The following is a 15,407-nucleotide window of genomic DNA, read 5'->3' as shown; positions in this document are numbered from 1 at the left end:
TTGTGAAGAGAAAGTTGAGAGACGCAAGACCCAACACTCTGGATGAGCTTAAGGCCGCTATCGAAGCATCCTGGGCCTCCATAACACCTCAGCAGTGCCACAGGCTGATTGCCTCCATGCCACGCCGCATTGAAGCAGTCATTTCTGCAAAAGGATTCCCGACCAAGTATTGAGTGCATAACTGAACATAATTATTTGAAGGTTGACTTTTTTTTGTATTAAAAACACTTTTCTTTTATTGGTCGGATGAAATATGCTAATGTTTTTTCCTAAAGGAGCAGTTAACTCCAAAAGGAAAATTAGCTGAAAATGTACTTAGGCTCAGGTTTTTCAAGATGTAGATGAATTTGTTTCTTCATCGGAACAGATTTGAAGAAATTTAGTACATCACTTGCACACCGAAGGATCCTCTCCAGTGAATGGGTGCCGTCAGAATGAGAGTCCAAACAGCTGATAAAAGCATTACAATAATTCACAAGTAATGCACATGACTCCAGTCCATCAGTTAACATTTTGTGACATTAAAAGCTGCATGTTTGTGAGAAACAAGTCCATAATTAAGACGTTTTTAAGAAACTGTTATATATGAGTTTCAGTGGTGGAAAGAGTACTGAAAATGTGTACTTAATTACAAGTACTGTTACATTGCTGAAATAATACTCAATTACAAGTAAAAGTACTGGTGTCAAAACAGTACTTAAGTAAAAGTACAAAGTACTCCTCTCAAAAACTACTCAGAGTACTAATTACTAGTTACTTTTTAGCTGGCGTTATGTAATGATTTACCAAACAATATTCATTCATATCAAAGTTATATGTGGATAATAGCTACTTTGAACAAAACCCACTTTTATCTTTTTGACAAATTACGTGAATTAGTGGTCATGATACAGGAATTTCTAACTTCAATATATACCTTGAAAAATATCAATATAAAAATACCCGTGAACCGGAAGCTGCAACTGACTTCAGTGTTGTGATGCATGTTCAAGTGAAACAGAATATTGAATAAAGGGTGGGGTTTTATTGTGGTGCACCTCCACTCCACCTCTTGCTCATAGCAGATTCATGGTTAAGTGGTTAAGAATATCTGCTTGTTACGTCTGACATCACGCTTCACCGCTTCTGGGTCCTAACGCTCTGCCAGACCCCCCAAGAAACCACCAAACTGTGCTAATATACACCCACAATGTCATGTAATACTGAAAAATTATAACCCTAGCCTTTATCTCCATACTGAAATCCCAGATGGCCAGACAATGTTTCAGCTTAAATAAGTGTCTGAGACGGAGACTGTAGTGTGCACAGCAAATTTTTAAATGCTTGGCTTAAATATGTAACATTAATTAAACAGTGCTCATAACATGCTAATTTTTTGAGAAGGACCTGTATTTTGCATTCTATACATCATTTTTCAATCATCATTGTATTGCATTGCATTATATGTACCCCCCTCCCCTCTAAATGCTTTGATCATTAAACTAAACATTCAAATATCGTCTTACTAAAACATTATAGAGAGATATTCTGTGTCACAGTATAAATAGTCTGTAGTACTGTTATGAAGTATAAATTATATCATTGATTTGGCTACATTTCAAGCTGTCAAAATGTCACCTTTCTGGCCATAAAAATATCTGCAACTGTACACATTGCATATTTTTGCTAAATAAAACACACACAAACTTTTTTTGTTTAAAGGTTCAATAAACTGGTCCATTTCAAGAAAATAGACTATTATTTCAGATGTGACCCTGGACCACATTTTTTTTAAAACTGAGATTTATACATCATCTGAAAGCTGAATAAATAAGCATTGATGTATGGTTTGTTGGGATAGCACAATATTTGGCTGAGATACAACTATTTGAGAATCTGAGCGTGCAAAAAAATCTAAATACTGAGAAATTACCTTTAAAGTTGTACAAATGAAGTTCTTACCTATGTGTATTACTAATAAAAATGTAAGTTTTTATATATTTACGGAAATTTAAAAAATATCTTCATGAACATCATCTTTACTTAATATCCTAATTTGGCAAAAAAAGACAAATCTATATTTTTGACAAATACAATGTATTGTAGGTTACATAAATACCCTTGCTACTTAAGACTGGTTTTGTGGTCCAGGATCACATATGTTGGGCTTTACAGGTTTAACCATTGTAGAAATTCATATGGACAGCAAATGTTGCATAACACTACTGGTTTGTAAACTGTTCAACTTTTACTGTGTATAAGCATCATCTTTGTCACTGCTCAACACACACAAAAAAAAGAAGCAGTAAGATGGAATAAAAAAGGAAAAATAATAATATTTTGCCTTTTTGCCACACACCGAACCCCCAACTGCTCCCCGGGCGTCGCAGCATAAATGGCTGCCCACTGCTCCGGGTGTGTGTTCACGGTGTGTGTGTGTGTGTGTGTGAGTGTGTGTGTGTGTGTGTGTGTGTTCACTGCTGTGTGTGTGTGCACTTTGGATGGGTTAAATGCAGAGCACGAATTCCGAGTATGCGTCACCACACTTGGCAGTATGTCACTTCGCTTTTTCTGCAATAAAAAGGTACATCTGTTTTGTTTGTTTATCTTATTTGTTTATTTGTTTCTGCAATAAAAAGGAGCATGACACAACATTTAGAAAAATAAAAAATAATAAAATAAAATGATAGGTACCTGTCATACACCGCAAGGTGGCGATATAATCAAAGACAAAAGTATTAAACGAGTTACCTGTGAATCCACAGACCGTCTCCGTTTATTTCCACATTCTACCATGAGAGGGCGACATACTCTCGCATTGAAGGTCAGAATTTTAACATGATGGCCAAATTCTGAAACAATTTCAAGACAAGGGAATTTCATCAGACAGTTTGTCAATAGTGTTATTTGTATTGGCGTTTTTAATGACTCTTTATATATCAGTAACCTAATTGGTGTTCATTTTATTCTACTTTAGAATCGTAATATTCTTCAAACTCTTTTCACTTGATATCTGTAGCCTAACGACGAAACCACATAATGTTGGATTTGTTCTATAAGACAAATAGAACAAGGACAAGCGATAACATATTTGTTTGTTTCATCGTTTTTAAAATAATAAACTTTGCATTTCAGAAGCAGCCTAAATGTACAGCATGTTATTACTCCATTGCTTCTAGGACTATTTAAAATATAAGCCTATTCATAATAAGAAAAATATATAGCTAAATGTAGCTACCACATTCCTGTCTGAATAATAGCCTAGTAGCCTAAATGTAAAATTAAAAAAACAAACAGATTAAATTACAAAAAAAAAACTAAATTAATAGATTAAATCTGCTAGCTTGGTATAAACACACACAAACAAAATCTGTCTAATAACATTTTTCCGTTTCAAAATTCAACGCTTTAAGCAAATAAGCAAAATTTTTGATTTTGCATAGGCTATATTATTAGGCTTTTTTATTTAAATGAAATATGCTTGAGAGTTTAAAATAATTTTGTCATAAATTGTTTGACCTACGATTTCATTAGCATACTTAAAAAACAATAGACTATAATTTAGCATATTATTCAACATAGTATTTTTATTCGATTTATAATGTATATGCCTACCGAAATTGTAATAATTATGTGGAATGTAAAATAAATAAAAACACTGAACTAAATTAAAAACTGAGTTGAAAAGAAAGCACCCGGGCAGAGGAATTTATCTACAATTTATTAAAACGAGTGCTCGGTTTCTCCGTTAAATGAAGGCACACTGTCAATCCGACACTGCTGTTTACACTGTTTTATCTGTTGGGAGAAAGTAAACACTTGAGCTCTGGCGAGGAGGATTATGTCTCCATGGCATCGCATTTCAATAGTGCAGCTACACTCCTCGTGCGAAAATACAGTGGACTCCTGCTTTGAGACTGTCTCGGTTTAGAGGCTTTCACAAGAAGAGAAGAGAAGAGCTGATATCATCTCTCTTTAGCTTGGACTGTCGATATGAAAAACATAACTAGACATAGGCCTAATGTTATTAAAGTATTAACAAATTTACTTTCTAAAATGTTTAGCAATTCGTTTTTTGGAATATATATATATATATATATATATATATATATATATATATATATATATATATATATATATATATATATATATATATGGTTAAAAAAAAAAAAGCTTTGTATTAAAATACATTAAACGGAGGCTATTAATTTTGTTAAACAGGCTATTGTTATTTATTAAGTAATTATTGTTGTTAAAGTTTATGCAAAATGTGTTTTGAAATAGGTCACAGTGCGCCAAATGATAGATAAACAAAACAAACCAAAAAAAACTTTAAAAACAAGCTAAACATAAGGATAAAATAACATTTATTTCTTTTGCAAAATTTACACAGAGAAATGTACACTTCGCGACGCAGCAAGATTTCATTCAACAAACAATCGTTTTTACATCTTTTTTTTTTAGATTCCTTTTGATGTTTTTTGAGAAAACGACTTTGACAAATATAACATCAAGAAATGCAATATACATAATTTAGTCGTGTAACACGATATATCACTCACAAAGGGAACACAAATGTGTACTTGAGCCAGTAACCATATTAAATCCAAAGAACATCTGTTCTGTTGAATGAACATGGCACGATTATACAGACACTGAGCAGAAAAAGAGTGAATAATAGACGTTCCACAATAACAATAATGCTAGAATATTCCCTTTTTTTAATGATGAAGCAAATTATTATTCTAGGAATTGCACTATCATCACACGGGGGCTTAATCCATTTGGTAAATAATCTAAATGGATTGTAACAAACGTGAAGGATTTTAAAATACACAATTTACATTACTCGAAAATACTATGGCTACCCTGCTAAAGGTCTAAAATAATTCACCTCTGGCTCCTTTTGCAGTTCCTTCTCCTTCTGAGGCAGTGTCAGTAACGCCATCCTGCAGTAAGATGGGTAAAAACTACTTTAACCTTTACGCGTAACCATTTTCTTTTTGATTAATCACAAACTTCAAAGAAGCCACGACCACCAAACACATTTTTTTCTGGTGATTAAACTAGACATATTTTATATACAGAAACACAAGGCCAGCGAGTCTTTAAGGATGATGAATCTTTAGGCCTATGAGTCTTTAAAGACAAGAAACACTTTTGTCTACATTTGGGAAACACTATCTCACTGTTTTTCTGGAGTGTTGTTGACCAGAGGACCGTACAGTCCATTGGTGAAGGTCTGATCTTTATGCAAGAGAGTCCTGTCTCTGATCAAGTCACTGAAGGCATAGTCCATTGGCGGCCTGAAGCCCAATGTGGGCATCAGACCCGTGGTGGAGTACGGAGCCATGAAGGCCAGGCCTCTGCTGTGAGCCGAGTACGCCAGCCGGAGTGGGTTCAAGCCCAAATGCGTACTGAGAGGATACGTGCTCGGGTCGGAACCAAAGTGTGGCGCGTTGGGTTGCAGAGGAGAGAAGGCAGATCTATTGCTAAGCGTCATGGTTCCTGGTAACATAGGCCGCGGGGTGGAGGACATGGGCGGCTGTGCGCTCTGCAGCATCCGATCCGCCGTCCAGGACTCCTCTTGGCCTTTGGCTTGACCGCTGTTGTTGAGGATTTGCTCTATGGCCTGCACCACGTCTTTGCCGCATCCCTGCAGCACAAGCTCCAGGACGCTGCGCTTGTGGTTGGGGAAAACCCTCGTTAGGATGTCGATGGCGTTCATCTGTCGCGATGCTGCGGAGGAAGGCGAGGGCTCCTGCTCGTCTTTATCCGTATCGGAGCCGGAGTCTGAGCCGAGCGGACTGATGGAGCCTGGCGTTTCATCTCCGTCTTTTAATGGCTTGGGTATCGGGGAACTCACGATAGACTCGCGGTCACCGTTCTCCGAACCCGAGCCGTGACGCATATCTGGAGATGACATTCCTGGAACGGATTCGGTGTCTGTGGACACGCACTTTCTAGCCGCCTGCTGTGGGGTCACCGATCCAGATAAAGGTGTCTTGGGGAACAACTCGAACTTTTGGATGTTCGATTCACCTGAAATAGATTGATGCACTTCAATAATGGCCATCAGCTAACATGCCTTGTTTTTTTCTTGGACCGTATGAGAGTGAAACTTGGAATTCAGCTTAATATTAGCCTATTTGTATAATACACACACTAGCTAAATATGCCATCCTTTTCAAATAATTGTTAGAGGTACTTTGGTTTTTAAGTTCTCCATATGGTTCATTTTAATTCAGCATAGCAGCGTGTATTTAAAAAAGTGCGTAAACGTTTTCTAGAGAATTCATTTGTATTTACAATCCTTTAAATATAACTGATACATTTATTTTTAAGAATTTACATATATGTATATGAGGATAATTTATCCACCTACCAGAGTTTGTTTCGTTGTTAATTGGGCCAAAGACCTCATAGTTTTGCCGGGGAGGTATGATGCCATTGGCAGCGGCCAAGGCCAGACCCTCTGCTGTGCCGTAGAGCAGCTGCAGTTCTCTCGCCTCGTTCTCCTCCTGCGCCTGCTGTCTGCGGAGCGCAACCTGAGCGGCCATGACGCGCTGTCTCTCGGCGATCAGAGTGCACTTGGCACACATGCAGTCCTTCCATCTGCAGTAGCGCTTATGCCCTTTCAGCGCGGACACCACGCCGTGATTCCTGCACCGGGCGCACTTGGGCGTTCGTGGATACTTCTCAGTAGCGCGAAGCAACAGCGGCGGGCCCCTTAAGAGGTTACCGGCCATGGAAACCGGGATGGAGGCGGCAGCGGCCGCCTGGGAGGCGGGTGGAATCTCTGGACGAAGATCCATATTCTCCGAATCAACAAACAGCCGATCGATAGGTTAAAAAACGTGCGCAACCGAAGTCTTCGATCGGAGACGTTTCATAAGCATTGAGCAGAATCGATACACGGCGAATTTCTTCAGCACAGCACTTGAGGAAGAACACAGCCCGAATGCCAATGTCCAAGAAGAGATCAGAAAATACTTATGATTGCTTATGAAAGTCCTCTTTCCAGTGAGACCTTCAACTTGTTGCGCGCTGTCCACAAGCAGCCCAATAAACTCTTTTAGAACTTAAACATGTTTAAATCTAATAAAAATCCATTTTAAAAACACAAAAATCCATCGAAGGTAATGCAAATCTAACTTTAAACTCAATGATCAGCCGACAGTCTGACAGAGAGCAGAGTTTGCTGCTGGAGCCAGTGTGAGACACTAACTTCCTCGAGAGATCTTCAGTGGATACAGATCCCTCTAGATCTATTGTTGCGCCCACGTTTTCATTAGACAAATTTGACAACAATGTGGCGCCTGTCATTGGCCAAAAGGGGAAGGAGCGATCTGATTGGCTTGTCTCTTTTTCAACTGTGTCCACCTGCGTTCTTTTCTCAAATAGCAAGCATCACGCAGAGCTAAAACATAAAACTTTTATCATAAGAAATTATTTACTAAAATACAGGCAAAATATCCCGTTAGACAATTGACTATTGATACTATAATCTTTAAACGCAATTTGGCATTACTAACTGCCATTTAGACAAAATAACCTAGCTGTTAAATAGTTCGGGATTTTTTTAGCCTTTTTTTGTTTGTTTGCTTGTTTTTTGCCGACACATTTTTTATTTATTTTTTACAAGTAATTATTAGCCAAAATAAGTTTCGTAATTTTCGTTTTATCTTTTAAAAGACCAGATTTATTTCTAGACATTTGCTGTAGCCTAGTGAAGAGTCAGTTCCTCGTAGAATGACGTCAATATCGATAAAGGCACAACGGTAAGTTTGTTACGCTAGACTTTACGTTTGTAATTGTTTACTGTAAACATTGTCGCGTCCTTTGAAAATGTCATTCATTTGTAGCATTATTGTAGAACTACTGATTTAAACGCCGGATAGAGTCAAGAAGGTTCAATGTGCTCATTTCTCATCGATATAAACAAAACATTGCGATGTTGGATTGTAATCCAATTATTTAAAATGAACTAAATGAACACTATACTGATTGATATGGTATTAATGTGGTTTAACGCCATAGGAATAGTTATATCAGCCTAGCCTTTGTAAGACAAACTATCGCTTCTGTTTCTCTGTATTTGTTGAACATTTATATGTTAGGCTACTATTAAAACACTATATTTCTCACCGGGATTGTATTGTTTATTGTAAGCGTTGTTCTCTTTGCTTAACTAACAGTCTTCTTGTTTGTTTATTTGTTTGTTTATTTTTTCTCGAATACATTTCATGTGACTATTTAATTATTTTTTAGCGCTCTTCATACTTTTAAAAGTCTGCGGATTGATCAAAATACGAACATAAACAAACAAGTGCTATTATTATTACTATTATTATTGACAATATTTTATTATTATCATTATTGCTAAATGATTTTAGAATTACATGCAGTTGTATCGTTATGATTCTACACGTTCAAGAATTAAAAGCGAGGATTATTATTGGAAAACTATAGCCAGGTTTTAAAATGTCAGTGAGATGCCTAAAATTATTTTTGCAATGCTTCAATTTATCTACCCTTAGATTAGCGTTTTTTTCTAAACAATGTACATATTTTTATTTAAAATAATTATCCAATATTTCAAGATTGTGGTGTCATAATACTAAAATGGTAAGCACGTTAAAATGTCTTTTGAATAAAATACGAAAATACGAGTTTTTTGTAGTCTATACTCTACAGGATTACTGAATTTATTCCTATATTGCTTGAATAATTCATTTTACATGATTACAACTTTTTTTCTCCAAAATAATGCAGTTTATCAGCTAAAAATGAAATGTTTGCTGGCATCTGCTAAACAAATCTGTTAGACAACAACAGACTTGAATCTGAACATTATTTTTTGTTCGTTCGGATTAATGCAACTCGCCAATAGGTTTTGTATTTTTCAAAGAATTTAAAGCAGATCGCCATGGTTCTCTTTGGTACCTGGACTTTAAAATGTCTCGCCCCTTCGATAAAGTGATGTGGGCCTGTACTGTTTCCCTGTCGCTCGGTTTCTTATTGTTTACACACTCAATCACAGTAAGCAAATGCCATCTGTCCCCCCGCCACTCTCATCTGCACCTTTAATTACCCAACCAGCACTCTAATAGAGACGATATTAAACTAAAGCTTTTTGACATTCAAAGTCATTATCTCTGCAGCGATCTCACGCGACTGAAAATAGACATCCCGAGATCATTACAAAACCGCAAGCAAGCGTTGATTGTTCATAAACTGATAAATGATGAAAGCACAGCTCTGAACAATTGTGATCTTTTGACAGATATGAGAACTAAGCCAGTTGTATGTAAGCAATTTACATGCAATATTTAGATATTTGCATGCAACCCACTTACTCCATGCAAAACATTTAGTGTAGAATGCAGAATATCAAATGCATTTTAAACATCATTTTAAACCATCTAATATGCATGGCTTTCACAAGAGAAACCCTTTATGAACCCAAAAGCCAATGTTCTAAGTGTAGATAAACATTAAAAACTTTTTAATTCTCAGAACTTCCAGCAAACTTTGGTAAGAAAAAGGTTCTACTTTGAGACCAAGAAGCGCTAAAACCCTTATTTTTAAGAGAGTAGGCAATATTTACTAAGTCTGTTCAGGCAGAACCTATATTTTATGAAGTTTAAATAATGAATCCGGCCCTCTACACACTTTACTTGAAAAAGAAAATCCATTGAATGGGCGTCGCTGTGAATTCCAATTAAATGCCCCCGGGCAATTAAAACTGACTGTGGGCACTTAGGAAATTCAACATTCTTTCAACAGTTCATCAGACATATGCATCAAAAACCCATACAAGGCTTTCACTCCTTTTTGAATCTCCACCGCTGACTGAGTTTTACACCTTTTTAAAGCCGCACAAAAGAGATGCTTGACCCGACATATGTAACAGCATGTCTCTGTTCCTCCAGCACCCCGGAGCGCTATTGTACGGACCTTTCTCTCCGCTGATACCCGGCCGGAGCGCGGCTGGACCCGAACTGCCTCCCTGCGGAACTCCTGCTGGAATGGTTTGAGTGCGCAGAGCGCAGCAGAGGTTAGAGTAGCAGATAAAAAGGGGAATGAGGGTGCCGAGCGCGCGGTTTTTAGAAAAACCAGAGTATTTACACGCTTCATCTCGTCTCCAAGTCCTCATTAGGTTGTTAACCTCTTGTTCACATGAAAAGCTGCTGCGCCGCGCAGGACCCTTGAGCGCAGCAATGGCATTCCCCTAAAGGCACAGAACAAAGCGCTTAAAATAACTGCGTTAAATTAAGCTTTTATTGGCTTACTTAGGATGGACGCTCGATGTGGCTTGCTTTAGTTATTTACCTAAAAATATATATATTTGATATTTATTCATTTAGCGTAGCCAATTATGTAATTTAGGTTATTAGTTAAGGCTTATTTATCCATCCGTATAGCCTACTTATTTTAATTTACTAAATTAAACATTCATCAAATATACTTTCAGAAAAAAGGCACAAAAACTGTCACCGGGGTGGTACCTTTTCGAAAGGTAAACTTTTGTACCTTATTTAGCCCTAAATATAGCATTTATACCTTAAAGGTACATATATACCTAAAGTGTAGCCATATTAGCATCTAAATATAGGCTACATTTTGAAAAGCTACAGTGACATATTTTGTACCTTTTTTTCTGAGAGTGAGCAATACTTTGTACCTTTTGGTGCCTTTTTGTTTTAATAAAACAAAATCGTTCGAGAATCATATAGCCTAGGTTTCATGTTACAAAATAAGTTTCTTAAATCTTGATGGAAACGGAACTTTGAAACGGAGCTGTTTCTGTCTAATTAATGTAAAATCATAATGCAATCTATTCTTGGTCTGAATATTGCTCTCTTCATTTCTGGTTCTGCAAACTGTAAAATTGGAAGATGGGAAATAATTTTATTAAGACGTCCAGGCTATATTCGGGGGGAAATATATAAGACCGCATTATAAAAATGGGGGTGGTGATGGCGCAATGGATAAGACACATGCCTTTGGTGTGAGAGACCCGGGTTCGAATCCACTGTGAGACACCAATGTGTCCCTGAGGAAGACACTTAACCCCTACTTGCTCCAGAGGCGTGCGACCTCTGACATATATAGCAATTGTAAGTCGCTTTGGATAAAAGCGTCAGCTAAATGAGTAAATGTAAAATGTAAAAACAACTTATTACTGTACATTTCCTCTGTAGACTCACTTCCACTTTTTACACCGAGGATGTACAACGCCGATGACAGATTAAATGATGCGAGTGTGTGTTCAGGCAGGAGCCAATTAAAATGCGGCCTCCATCCCTCCACATCTGCCTCCCTTTACAAACGAATCAAACAGAAAAGCAGGAACCCAGTGAAAGAGCGCTCATTGAGATCACAGATGGAGTATAGGTTTTTGCAAGAAATTTGAGAAACACCATTGTCCCAAATCCAAACTCAATGTGGTCCCTCACAATGGTTGGGGCTTTGAGCTGCGCCGACTCAATTGGCCTTGTTTTTTAAACTTGAAGTGTTGAACACAAAGATCGGCCTCCTAAATGTCACAACCGCTCCAAGTGGGGCTCTGCAGCTCGATGCTGCCTGAAAAAAGAAAAAGAACACAATTATGAAGCAATAATTACTCTGCTTCTCTTCGCACGCCACTGCGTCTATTCAGGTCCCTTTAGCCCCATTTAATGCTTTATCCTCGTCCACGGTAATCCGAATACCACAGCTTTATTATTTTTTCTTCTCCCTTGCAGAATTTTCTTATGAGACGGGAGTGGGAAACGGGGATTGTGTTAACATGGACAATGGCCGTGTCAACTTACTTTCTGGACAACTTTTTAATAACGAAAGATTAATGCTTAGTGTCACTGCTGAGAGCTGCTGAGCGATACGAGATATTTTTTAATAAGTTCATCCGTTTCAATTTTTCTGCAGTTAGCCTATACTTACAAACTCACAAAAATAAATAAAAGTAGGGTCTTAATTAAACGTGTGTTTTGAAGAGGATGCAAATGAAAATTATTCTGAGATCTAGGCTAAATATTTAAACCAGATGTGTAAAAAAAAATAAAAAATAAAAAAATATTTTAAATGCGGACAATAATGTCAAGGACAACCGTATAATAATATACGTTAATTAAAATTATTAAATAAACGATAATAAATAAATATTTTTTTTAAAGTAGCACATTATGCCTCTAAGCCACTGTTATTAATATAGCCCTGCAAAAGTATAAAACACTAATTTTCATTAAATGCAAAAAAAGGGGCAAAACATTTAATTTCGTTCAAGTTCTGACTATACGTTTAATTTAATAAATGCATGCATTGCAGGCCTGTGTTAGGCATCTTTGTAAAACGGTAAAATGCACTACAGTTCTCACAACAGAGCTTACTTTATTGTCTTGAAGATTTGCCTCATTGCTTCGCGGAGTAAAATATTTTTGAAGGAAAGATGTCCTCTTAATATGTAGTGAATATCTACAAAGAAATCAGTTAAATCAGGACAAAACTGGGCGTGTGTGATTTATTGGTAAATAAAGTATACAAAAGTTGTGTATTTCACTGTATGTCTTGTATTCGTTTTGGGAAAAACGTTTGATGCCAATTGCCAATAAAGTACAAGGTTTATGTTTGCCATATCTGGACATTCATTTATTATTATCTAGTATTATCTACCATCAAAATATATATAGCCTATACAAAATATGCAATTTCTCGGTTTAAAATATTATGTAAAATGACATGTTCTCATGTCACTGCTCATTTTTTCACAACCAATAAACAAATAGAAACAACCCTTTTTTAGGAAATTGTTCTTAAAATAAGTATTGGCTACAGTATTTTTTGCTATTAAAACATTCAATTAATTAAAAGTGTGATTTTTTTTTTCTTAGGAAAAATTGCAAATTAGAATTTCAACAATGCATCAAAGAGGGGAAGAGGTACTCTATCAAATTTAAATTAATTATAAAGATGCACATTTAAAAAAATATATTTAAGCTTACTAAAAACAAATAAACAAGCCAAAACCAATCATGGAAAAAAAACAGGGTAAAGTTTCTCCAATTGAAGAAACATCCATAAATAGTCAAAAAGTAAGTTCCACCCGGTTCAATACCTAATGAAATGAAAACTCCTGGAGATCTGTCAGAATGACTAAAGCATTTCTATTGGAAGCAGCCAATAAAACAATTTCTGTTCACACCAACCCCTCCTGTCTCACTCACTTCATTCGCACACATTGCCCAACACAAATGAGCCCCTTTTTCGGGCGACTCTTTAAGCCGCATAGATTCTGTTTCTCTAGCGTCTCTGAGAAAGTAAACTTTGAGTGACCCTCCAGGTTAGTTTAGTCTGGGATTTCAGCATCGTTGGGTGAGTGGATGCTGTGAGATCAGGAACTGCTTCAAAGAAGAGATCACTTGCGTCAGGAATTCTCTTCTCTCACCAAGGGCCAGCAGCATTCTTGACCTTTAAAGATTAGTCAAACATAATTGAACGCTTCCCTTCTGTTATTGAAGAATCGAGCTACCACCTGATGTTGCCAGAGGAGAATCTGTGTCACAAGGAGCCACAAAATAACTCTATTGTCCCTAAATAGAGAGTTTGGGATCAAATCATGATGGCATTGGAAAATCGGATACTTGACTGGCAGCAGCTACAATTCAGGGTCACTGATTGAGATGTCACAGATCTGACAAGTGGGCAACAGGGTAACTGTCTGAAAAAAAAAAAATCACATTGACAAATGCAAAACTCAATATTACTAATAAAACTTAAAAAAAATGTGGATATTAAATATAAATAATAAAAAAATATAAATGTAGACACACACAAATTAAATACGTTCATTTAATTTCCAGTGACTGAAAATTTAACTGAAAATTGAGTGTTTACTGTTTTGCATTATCACACACTATTTTTCATATTGAATACTGTAAAAGTGCTTTGACAGTCTGTATGGTTAAAATAAGGTGACTTGACATAATATATATATGTATGTGTGTGTGTGTGTGTGTGTGTGTGTGTGTGTGTGTGTGTGTGTGTGTATATATGTACAGTGCCCTCCATAAGTATTGGAACAGTAAAGACAAAATTGCTCTGTTGGCTGTGGAGTCAAGACATTTGCAAATATGATTAAAAGATGAATATGAGACAAAACTACAGAATGTCACATTTTATTATTAGCCGTTTCAACACATACATGTTTTACCAAATAAAAAGAACCGCACTTTTAGAGTTCATCCCACTCATTGATGTGAGCATAAGTATTGGGACAGTTGAACATAAGGCAGATATAAAAGATTAAAAGCTATTATTTAGTTGCAGATCCCTTGCACACAATCACAGCAGTGAGTCTGTGACCCATAGACATCACCAGACTCTTGCTCTCATCCTTTGAAATACTTTCCCAGCCTTTAATGCAGCCAATTCCAATTGTTGCTTGTTTTGGGGAGTTTCTGCTCTTACTCTCCTCTTCAGCTGGTGAAATTCATGTTCAATCAGATTTAAATATGGAGATTGACTTGGGCAATCTAAGACTTTCCATTTCTTTGCCCTTATAAATTCCTTGACAGAACTGGCAGGGTGTTTTGGGTCATTGTCCTGATGCAATATGAAGCACTTCCCAATGAATCTGGTGGCATTTTCTTGAATATTGGTAGGCAAGATGGTTTTGTACCCTTCCTAATTCATTCTGCTACAGTCATCATACATTAAGTCATCAGTAAAGTTGAGAGGGCCTGTTCCAGAGAGCCATGCATGCCCATGCCATGACACCACCTCCACCATGCTTTACAGATGAGGCTGTATGCTTGGGATCATTTGCAGTTCCCTTTTTTTCTCCACATTTTTGCTTTCCGATCACTTAGATAAAGGTTCATCTTTGGCTCATCGGTCCATAAACACAGTTCCAAAACTCTTCTGGCTCACCTTTGTGCTTTTTTGCAAACTCTAATCTTGCCTTTCTATTTTTGGTGCTGGTCAGAGGTTTGTATCTTGCTGTGTAGCATCTGTAATTCTGTGTCAAAGTCTCCTGAGGACAGTAGATTGTCAGAGCATCACCCCAGCTTTCTGGAAGTTGTTGCTGATTTTACAGACACGTCTTTTAGGGTTCATTTTCACAGCTTTTATGATTTGTCTGTCATCAACTACTGTTGTTTTCTCACCCGATCAGGTTGTTGTTGGTTGCTGGTGTCGCTGGTGGTTTCCAAACTCTTGATTTCTCCATGCCCTTTGTTTTTGCTATAGCTCTAATTGACTTCCTCTTTTCTTTTAGCAACCAAATTGCTTACTTTTCTCTCAAAGTCAGCTCCCTCCTCTTCATCCTGGTTTGTGTGTGTCATCATCGAGAGCAAGATTCAGAATACAGAAGTAATGGATATAACTGATACAACACATTCCCTGCTTTTAATACCTGAAGAATTAAT

The 15,407-nt window shown here is 37.0% G+C and overlaps 2 protein-coding genes across 2 annotated transcripts in view; both read right to left on the bottom strand.

Moving 5' to 3' along the window:
• Positions 1-4,330: 4,330 nt before the first annotated feature.
• Positions 4,331-7,243, bottom strand: LOC306848389 (doublesex- and mab-3-related transcription factor A2). The gene is made up of 2 exons (XM_079382904.1): positions 6,365-7,243; positions 4,331-6,021 (listed from the first exon to the last, which is right to left on the bottom strand). The coding sequence occupies exons 1-2, from the start codon at positions 6,792-6,794 to the stop codon at positions 5,165-5,167; spliced, it is 1,287 nt and encodes a 428-aa protein (XP_079239030.1). The 5' UTR covers positions 6,795-7,243; the 3' UTR covers positions 4,331-5,164.
• A 7,577-nt stretch (positions 7,244-14,820) lies between these two features.
• Positions 14,821-15,407, bottom strand: part of LOC306848081 (retinal Mueller cells isomerohydrolase) — a 219,813-nt gene continuing 219,226 nt past the window's right edge. The window contains exon 15 of the transcript XR_013782201.1: positions 14,821-15,104. The gene's annotated coding sequence lies outside the window, so the exon portion shown is untranslated. The remainder of the gene's footprint in view (positions 15,105-15,407) is intronic.

Source organism: Barbus barbus, assembly GCF_936440315.1.
Source record: "Barbus barbus genome assembly, chromosome: 28".
NCBI classification, from domain to species: Eukaryota; Metazoa; Chordata; class Actinopteri; order Cypriniformes; family Cyprinidae; genus Barbus; species Barbus barbus.
Note: the sequence above shows the minus strand (reverse complement) of the source record. Positions and strands in the feature narration are given on the sequence as shown.